This window comes from Ammodytes marinus (genome assembly GCF_949987685.1).
Source record: "Ammodytes marinus genome assembly, chromosome: 1".
Taxonomy (NCBI): domain Eukaryota; kingdom Metazoa; phylum Chordata; class Actinopteri; order Uranoscopiformes; family Ammodytidae; genus Ammodytes; species Ammodytes marinus.
This window is the reverse complement of record NC_137230.1, coordinates 36,512,561-36,522,560: the sequence shown is the minus strand read 5'-3', so window position 1 is coordinate 36,522,560 and position 10,000 is coordinate 36,512,561. Positions and strand designations below refer to the sequence as shown.

Below are 10,000 nucleotides of genomic sequence, written 5' to 3'. Positions count from 1 at the left end.
TTTATAGGGATAGTCTTCCTCCGTCATGAGGCCGTGGTTGTATCTGATGTATTCAAATGCCTGACTCGGAAGACCACTGAAAAAGAGTAGAATGAACATTTTGGTTTTATTCTACAAACTACTGACAACATTTCTACCAAATTCCCCCCAGAAATATTGTCATTAAAGAGCATTTCCATTAAGTAATGTAGAGATGAAGATTGAAGAAAAATCCAGACTGGTCTCTTCATTTTTTTCCAGAGCTGTATATACATACATAAAAGGAAAAAGCGAATAAATGAAACGTAACGTTAAAGCTATGGCTTATAATCAGTTCATGTTGCTTACCCCATGCATCCGTGGTTGTTGAAGTCTTTGGCGCAGTCTATCAGCTGCTGCTCCGACTGAGACAGAAAGGAAAACTGATTTTATTTCCATTATTTAAAGGTGCAGTGTGTAATATGACATCATCAAGAAAGTTCTACAAAGTTCTAGAATGCAACGCTCCCTGGGTAATATGAGTAGGACGTTAGTAGGGCTTCTAGTATGAGTAGGACGTTAGTAGGGCTTTTAGTATGAGTAGGACGTCAGTAGGGCTTTTAGTATGAGTAGGACGTTAGTAGGACGTTAGTATGAGTAGGACGTTAGTAGGGCTTCTAGTATGAGTAGGATGTTAGTAGGGCTTCTAGTATGAGTAGGACGTTAGTAGAGCTTTTAGTATGAGTAGGTTGTTAGTAGGGCTTCTAGTATGAGTAGGACGTTAGTAGGGCTTTTAGTATGAGTAGGACGTTAGTAGGGCCTCTAGTATGAGTAGGACGTTAGTAGGACGTTAGTATGAGTAGGACGTCAGTAGGGCTTTTAGTACACAGCCCATATCTCACCAGAGCCGTTAGCTTCCCGGTAGCGATAGCATTCACTGACTCCAAACATCCGGTGGTGGAAAACCTCCAACAACTTCCACAGGTTCCCTGAAGACACAATAAGGGAATAATTGATTAATGATAAATATATATTAAAAGCTATAGTGCGTAACTTTTTCATATGAATGAATGTCGGTTACACATTCATGCCATCGCCAAACGAGTTGACACAAAGTTGATTAAGCCTATTATCAGCTCCACAAAACTCTCTCTGTATTTCTCAGTATGGCAGCGTTTACAAACTGGTAAACCCTTATTGTAAAGTGTAACCCGTCTCGTCATTATTCTACCCTGTCCATATTGTGATGGAGTTTTTGTGTTGTGAGAACTTGTGATGTAATAAATACCTGTTTTTTTTTTGTTTTTTTAAGAATATTTTTTGGCATTTTTATGCTTTATTGATAGTGTAGAGACAGAGTTGAAATGGGGCAGAGAGGGGAGTGACATGCAGAGAACGACCGCGGGCTGGAATCTAACCCGGGTCTGCTGCTGGCCGAGGCCCATGGGGGGGGGGGGGACGCCCTACCAACTGAGCTAAGGGCGCCCCCCCCCAATACCTGGTTCTTGACTGGAGTGACAAAGTTTCCCTTCAGCCTCCAGTCGACTGACTCTGGGATTGGTCCTGTTCTGTTGACGTGACGACCGTTAGTAGCAGAACAGTTCTAGAACAGAACACAAGCATAGCATTGGAATGTACATTTAAATTAGCGTACAATATTATGAATGGAAAAATATATATATACAGCTCTGGAAAAAGTTAAGAGACCACTCCAAATGTTCAGGGTCTCTCGTTTTAACTATTTAGAGGCATATGTTTGAGTAGAATGAACATTTTGGTTTTATAATATAAACTACTGACAACATTTCTACCAAATTCCAATAAATTTTTTTCATTAAGAGCATTTTCAATAAGTAATGTAGAGATGAAGATTGAAGGAAAATCCAGACTGGTCTCTTAATTTTTTCCGGGGCTGTATAGATACATTTTAAAGGTGCTACAAGGAACTTTTAAATATTTCTGAAACAGTCTAATTTTTCGTCTGACGATCATGAATGACACATAACAGCAAACAAGACCATCAGTGCAAAGAAAGCTATTTTTATATAGTTTTTCTTAATGCGTTTGTCATGGGTATACGCTCACCCAGGAACAACAGCTGGCGTGGTAAAAACACTACCACTTTTGTCCAAAGAGGGGCGCTAGAATTAACACACACTGAAAGTTCCTCTGAGCACCTTTAAAGTAAGCACCTAATATGGAAACAATTCATGAATCATACCTGAGGCTCTGTCAAAAGGTAGAATTTCCTGAATTCCTCAAATGTCAAGTCAGAGAACTGATTGAGTCCCACTGCGTTAGAGAAATGACAACGTTATGAGAACATTCACAGTTGTTTATAACCGTATTAGGGCTGGCCCGAATGCCATTTTTCAGGCTTCGAATATTCGTTGGTTTTTCCGAGCGAATATTCGTTCCAGAAAAACACACCATCAAAAACAACATTAAAAAAAATGTTAATAATCCCTATATATTCCCTGGAACCGATTTTGACAGTATCTGCATATTTTGTTGAAGATTTACGCGCTCGGAGGTGAAGTAATGGATGCGCTATGACACTTAGTGATGTAATATCCTCCTAAATGAGCAATACTACTACTACTACTACTACTACTACTACTACAATATTACTAACTTTTATATCCAAATATAAAATTATTTGATGACATTATATTGCAGTACTAGCTTCTTGCAAAAAAAAAAAAAAAAAAAAAAAAAACGAAGCTCCGAATACTAATTTAAGCTCCGAATACTAATTTTCCGAACGAGTATTCGAATATTCGAATAATTCGGGCCAGCCCTAAACCTTAGAATGATTTTTTAGGGAAACATTTAAAAAGGATTTTTGAAGTTTTTCTTTCTTCTTTTAATTTATTTCTCTCTAAAAGTTTAACCAGAGGACATTAAGTTTAGCCACTTTATTTTACTACTGTCGTTACTACAGCTCTTGTGTTGCGAGCGCCATCCTGTGGTGTCCAGAGGCTATTGCACGGCAGGATATTTTAGGCTTTATAAATCCCTTATCAACACAGTTTAATCAGCGGCGACGCATTAAAGTGGACAGAATGTAAACGGTTCCATCTAGGTGTCCATACATTAGGGGTTAATCCACACCTATGGAATGTTCTCCAGCCAATCAGAATAGAGTATTCGCAAAGACTATGGTATAACCTTATAATGTTTTGTAAACCTATCAAACTGTGTGGTAATAGTCTTCTTAACATGGTTTCACGTTACTTGTGAATGAGTGATTCCCGGCGTTATGACGATCTATTTTCTTCTTGTTCTCGGTGAAGACTTGGAGCCGATGGTAAAACTCTTCAGGCTCATAGACCTTGGTGTGCTGAAAAACGTTACAATGAGAAAATTTAACAAATTTGCATACAGGAATTCAATAATTACGTTACCTTAGTGCTGCAAAAATGACAAAAAAATAATCCAGGAAGTAAATAATTAAGTTATTTTTTTCGTAGCACTAGAAGTTTTGAATTTTTTTCCAAATTTAATTTAAATTTTTATTAATTTTAATTTATGTTTTACTTTAAAAAACATTTGATTGCAAAGTTCTGTTCAAACAATAATACAGAACAATTAAGCATCAAAGTACATTTGACTTGAGGTCTGCTGCAACCCTCAGTTCTTTTAAATCGAGTCTGAAGACTTTTCTGTTTCCATTTTAACCTGTACTTTTTATTTTATTTAAATGTTTTTCTTCTTTTCATTCGCTTTTAAATGTCTTCTAATGTGTTTTATGCATTTTAATCTTGCCCCTGTAAAGCACTTTGAGTGGCCTTGTGTTTGAATTGTGCTATATAAATAAACTTGCCTTGCCTTGCCTACATTGATAAAGGAGGCTGTATAACCACTAGTCTTACATTAAAGTACATTATGAAGGTGCATAGGTGGAAAAAGAATACAATTACTTTTTAAAAATATATATAAATTCAAACATATAGCCTACAGATAATTTTTTTAACCTTTATCTATACAGGTAAATCCCATTGAGACCGAAGACTCTTTTGCAAGGGAGACCTGTTTTCCTTTCCCACGTTATCATTCACACACCGATAGCAGGCTAACTATCGACATTCACACGAGGCAAGGTGGGTGAAGTGTCTTTGCCCAAGGACACAACAACCATGACACAGGTGGCAGGGCGGGGATCGAACCTCCAACCCTTTGATCATCAGCCGACCCGCTCTACCACCTGAGATACAGTCGCCCTATTTTTACATATGATAACATTGGGATTTATAAACTTCGATTACATACCTGTGACATCCACTCTTTGAACTGATATTCCTCTATATAAAAAAAACACAAGTAAGAAGTCAGTTAAAGCTGCAATGTGTAACTTTGGGTGTGTCAGAGAAGTGAAACATTTTCTAAGGTATATTCTCATAACTGAATAAACAAACTTTCCTCACAGGGAAAATGTAGATCCCTGGAATACTGTTTGAAGTTAGAAAGCTTCCTGAAAAGTTACTGTTTCACTGTTGTTGTTGTTTACAGCAGCAGGGCCCAGTTTGCCTACTTTTACCCAACTACAATGATTTGATACATGTAGTGCCTATATATAAACTTTACTAATTTAAAATGTCCACGCATTGTGAAAATTATTTATTAGTTTCAGTCCTATACATAGAACATCCACCCCAGCAGCAACAAATTCTGCTCTAACACACACACACACACGCACGCACACACACACACACACACCCACGCACGCACACACACACACACACACACACACACACACACACACACACACACACACACACACACACACACACACACACACACACACACACACAAACAAACACACACACAAAATGTCCCCACAACATGAGTAATACCAGCACACACATAAATTCTGCTATAACACACACACACACACACACACAAACACACACACACACACACACACACACACACACACACACACACACACACACACACACACACACACAGAGCCATGATAAACCAATTAATTTACATTTTAGTCTTACATTTTTTAAATATTTTAAGTAGACATGAGCTAAAGGCAACGTTTACCTCAGTAGTTTTTCCACCGCTATTCATGATTATGAAACCGTTACAGTAAGTAAGCCATTACCGGTGACAACTTATATAACTGTCTGCTTTCCAAATTCCTCATTAACTAGACAAATACAGCGATAAAAACTAAGCCATAATCAATAAATAAAGACCAATTAAAAACACCCTTGGATCACTTACCTTCTATTAAAGTTATTGCTGTTAAATTAACTAAATTAAAAGCCGTTATATTAGTAGCCATGACCGGTGTGTCAACTTATAACTGTTTGCGTTCAAATTTCTCATTAAAGACCTACTTCACCGGTGGGAATATGAAGGTGTATTGAATTCTGAGATCCTATGTAGTATAAATGTGCAAAAAAAATTAAAATCGGTTCATCCTAGCCTGAGAAAAGGCAGAAAGAGTGTGTTTTTTAACCCTATATTTCTCTTTCTCGTGACATCACAGAAAGAGAAATATAGGGTTAAAAAAACGTACTTTGTAAATATTACTGTGATGTCACAGTAAAAGACATCACAGTAATATTTACAAAGTAAGTTTTTTTTAACCCTATATTTCTCTTTCGCACATTTATACTACATAGGATCTCAGAATTCAATACATCTTCATATTCATCCTTAGACAAATACAGCGACTAAAACTAATCAATAAAGTATAACTATAGACAATTTAAAAACACCATCGGTTCACTTACCTTCGTGTAAAGTCATTGGTGTTAAATTGACTAAATTAAAAGCGGAGCAGATGATCCAGAAAGCACCGAGCTGCGCCATGCTTTCCTGCTGCTGTAAACCCGACACAGCGTCACATGACACGGCTTCACGGTTAGCCCTTTCTCCCCCCTCTCTACCCCTTTCATCCACTAAGAGCATAGCGAAAGAGCTAATCGCGCTATGGACCGCACAAACACACACACACACACACACACACACACACACACACACACACACACACACACACACACACACACACACGCACACAGTCATACATGCAGAGAGACAGACACACACACACACACACACACACACACACCCCAGCACAGTTAATTCATTTTCCTGGATAAAACACACCACTATACATAAACTTTCCAATCTGGACTAGAATGTCTCTGGGTGGCTTACTTTCCTTTATCCACAACGTGTGTGTGTGTGTGTGTGTGTGTGTGTGTGTGTGTGTGTGTGTGTGTGTGTGTGTGTGTGTGTGTGTGTGTGTGTGTGTGTGTGTGTGTGTGTGTGTACAGTTTAAGATGCAGAAAACCTTCAGTCTATTAAAATATTTTTTATCACAATTTTTAACATCTTGACCACATCGGATCTGGTCATGGTTCTTTGTATTTTCATAAACTGAATTTTTGTTTTCACAGAAATGATCTTAAAACTCTGTGAGAAAGTCTAATCCAGATTTGGACGTGGATAGGTGCAGTGGTTTTCGATCAGGACAAAGTCTAATATGGTCTAGACACGGGGGGAAAAAGCTGTGAAATCTCCCTTTACACCGATGGTCTCGTTTGCTGTTACATGTCATTTATGATCATCAGAGGAAAAATAAGACTGTTTCAGAAATATTTAAACCTGCAGTGTGTAGAATTTTGGGTTTTATTTCCTAGCAGATTTTGTAGAAAGTAATTATAATATCCATAAGTACATTTAATTTAGTGCATAATAGCTGAAAAAATAATTTGAATATTTTTTTTTCCCCTTAGAAAGGGTCTCATATTATATGTCCATATTTCTGCATATTTTGGACCAAGGCCTAGTGCCGCCATCTTGAAAGTGTCATAGTTGGAATGTCATCAGGTGCATTGTTTAAAATTTTGAATTGTTCTTGTCCTTGAAGGCCACTGTAGCTTCTGTTATTATTCAAAAGGGGTGGGGTTACCCAGGGAGCGTTGCATTCTAGAACTTTGTAGAACTTTCTTGATGATGTCATATTACACACTGCACCTTTAAGAGTTCCCTGTAGTCTACTAGAGTTTTCCATTAACCGCCTTATCAAAGCTTTTGAATCAAAATCTAACTTTTGCATCATGAAGTGTTGCTATGGTGGGCCCCCTTTGTTTACATACCAGTCATAAAGTGTGTGTGTGTGTGTGTGTGTGTGTGTGTGTGTGTGTGTGTGTGTGTGAGTGTGTGTGTGTGTGTGTGTGTGTGTGAGTGAGTGAGTGAGTATGTGTGTGCGTGTGTGTGTGTATGTGTGTGTGTGCGCGCGTGTGTGCGTGTGTGAGTGTGTGTGTGTGCGTGTGTGTGTGTGTGTGTGTGTGTTCACAGTAAAAACAAAATGGAGTCGCCGTGCAGACACATTTCCCCCTGAGAAAAGACAGATTTATTAACAAGAGGTAAGATCAGGACAGAGACACTTTGATACAAAACTGGAAATGAACTATCAAGCTGTGAGAATGGACGGAGAGATAACTTTCTCAAACAAACAAACGGGGTATTGCTCACTGCAAACGTTTCAATGTGCCTGTTAGAGAAAGGGAAGGTCTTTGTGCAAGGGTGGGGTGTGTGTGTGTGTGTGTGTGTGTGTGTGTGTGTGTGTGCTAGGGTGGGAGGGGATGGGTGGGGGGGTTATTAAAGGTGTAGTCAATGATTCTGGAGAATTTTTGTTGTCAAATTTTTTTTGGGGGACCATCAAAATCAGTGAATATCTCCTCATGATCCACTACCTGTCTGTACTGTGTGTGTGCTGAAAAAAATAATCCATTGTTAATACACAGCCTAGGCTCTGTAAACTGGTATTTGAACAATGTAAACAAATGTAAACAATGTAAACATGCCAGTTTACAGAGCCTAGGCTGTGTATTAATGTATTAATTTGTGGGGCGACTGTGGCTCAGGTGGTAGAGCGGGTCGGCCGATGATCAAAGGGTTGGAGGTTCGATCCCCGCCCTGCCACCTGTGTCATAGTTGTTGTGTCCTTGGGCAAGACACTTCACCCACCTTGCCTCGTGTGAATGTCGATAGTTAGCCTGCTATCGGTGTATGAATGTGTGTGTGAATGGTAACGTGGGAAAGGAAAACAGGTCTCCCTTGAAAAAGAGTCTTCGGTCTCAATGGGATTTACCTGTAGAAATAAAGGTTAAAAATTAACACTGGATTTTTTTCAGCGCACACAGTACAGATAGGATCATGAGGAGATATTCACTGATTTTGAAAAATAATTATTTTGACAACAAGCGTTCTCCAGAATCACTGACTACACCTAGACAGTAAACACACTGTTCTAGATATACAGCTCCAGAAAAAATAAAGAGACCAGTCTGGATTTTTCTTCAATCTTCATCTCTACATTACTTAATGAAAATGCTCTTTAATGACAATATTTTTTGGGGGGGGGAAATTTGGTAGAAATGTTGTCAGTAGTTTATATTATAAAACCAAAATGTTCATTCTACTCAAACATATGCCTATAAATAGTCAAACGAGAGACACTGAATATTTGGAGTGGTCTCTTAATTTTTTCCAGAGCTGTATGTTGGATTTGAACAAGTGAAAGTGGCACATGCCTGCCACTTAAGCATAAGGTGTTTAGTTTTATTTTTTTATTTCTTTACAAAGCCTGTAAAAAATACCTATAAATATCCCAAGAATAAGCACAATATAACTACTGTTATGTATAGTTTGGAAATAGACCGTTTACAGAATGTGTTACACTTACAAGTTGTCTTCAACATTTGTCTCTAAAGCTATAGTGCGTAACTTCTGTCGCCCCCATGAGGAATTCTGAGTAATTACAACAACACTAGTCGGTGCATCGCCATCTACATGAGGTAAAGCCTTCAGTGATGGCACATGGATTTTATACCTTCTGCTGTACGTCCAGTTTTTTTTTCTCTTTAGCAGTAGAATCAACAACTGAAACATTTCTTGGGCTCTTCTTGGGGATTTTTCTGAGCTCCTGCACCAGTGTCGGCGAGGGGGGGTCGGGGGGGGGGGGGGAAGACACCAGTTTGTAAACGCTGCCATACTGAGAAACACAGAGAGAGTTCTGTGGAGCTGATAATAGGCTTAATCAACTTTGTTTCAACTCGTTTGGACATCCTTTTATTTATATGAAAAAGTTACGCACTATAGCTTAACGTATCATACACAGAAAGGTTATTACAGAGTTGAACTATATCATAAGGATAACACATTTCCAGGGACATGTTTTTATAACACATTGCACGTTAGGAAATCCAGATGCAATCGGAGCCTGTACACAAACGTTTGTACGGAAAAAATATCTCTGGGGGCGCCCTTAGCTCAGTTGGTAGGGCGTCCCCCCCCCCCCATGGGCCTCGGCCAGCAGCGGACCCGGGTTCGATTCCAGCCCGCGGTCGTTCTCTGCATGTCACTCCCCTCTCTGCCCCATTTCAACTCTGTCTCTACACTATCAATAAAGCATAAAAAAAATCAAAAAAAAAGAAAAAATATCTCTCCTTCATTGGCAAAATCGTAGAACAAAAATAGTTGACATATTTCAGGGGGTATATAATCCATTTCAAGATTAAGGCGAAATCCATAATGCACTGGCCAAAGAGGATTACACACTGAACATTGACTTACTGCCAATGAGATTGATGCTTTGTGACTTTAAAAAAAAAAAAATATTGTGTTTTGTGTCTTGTATTGAGTGTGAAATTTTGTTTTTTAATGTGAAATGTTCATGTTTTTATGCTGCTGCCTTCTTGGCCTGGACTCTCTTGAAAAGGACATTTTGAATCTCAATGAGAATATTCCTGGAATGGGGCGCTCCGGTGGCGTAGTGGATAGAGCGTGTAGCATATTGGATCCGGCCTTCGTTGCAGTGGTCGCGGGTTCGAATCCGACCCGTGGACCTTTACTGCAGGTCATTCCCCCCTCTCTCTCTCTCCCTCTCTCTCTCTCTCTCTTCAACTCTGTACTATCTAATAAAGCTTGAAAATGCCAAAAAAAAAATCTTAAAAAAAAAATAATATTCCTGGATTAATAAAGGTAAAATGGAAAATTATTTAATTCCAAA

General features: G+C 38.7%; 1 protein-coding gene and 1 long non-coding RNA gene across 2 annotated transcripts in view; one reads left to right on the top strand and one right to left on the bottom strand.

Moving 5' to 3' along the window:
* The window catches only part of LOC307262980 (pro-cathepsin H-like), a gene marked incomplete at both ends in the record, with an annotated part of 9,188 nt that extends 3,299 nt beyond the window's left edge, over positions 1-5,889 (bottom strand). Inside the window, 8 exons of the mRNA XM_080043999.1 lie at positions 1-76; positions 328-383; positions 861-947; positions 1,457-1,561; positions 2,180-2,250; positions 3,196-3,301; positions 4,231-4,262; positions 5,712-5,889. The exon at positions 1-76 is cut by the window's left edge and continues 6 nt beyond it. Of these exons, the coding sequence (XP_079900125.1) occupies positions 1-76; positions 328-383; positions 861-947; positions 1,457-1,561; positions 2,180-2,250; positions 3,196-3,301; positions 4,231-4,262; positions 5,712-5,889 (711 nt within the window). The remainder of the gene's footprint in view (positions 77-327; positions 384-860; positions 948-1,456; positions 1,562-2,179; positions 2,251-3,195; positions 3,302-4,230; positions 4,263-5,711) is intronic.
* The window catches only part of LOC307254011, a 268,838-nt gene that overhangs the window by 168,210 nt on the left and 90,628 nt on the right, over positions 1-10,000 (top strand). The window lies entirely within an intron of this gene.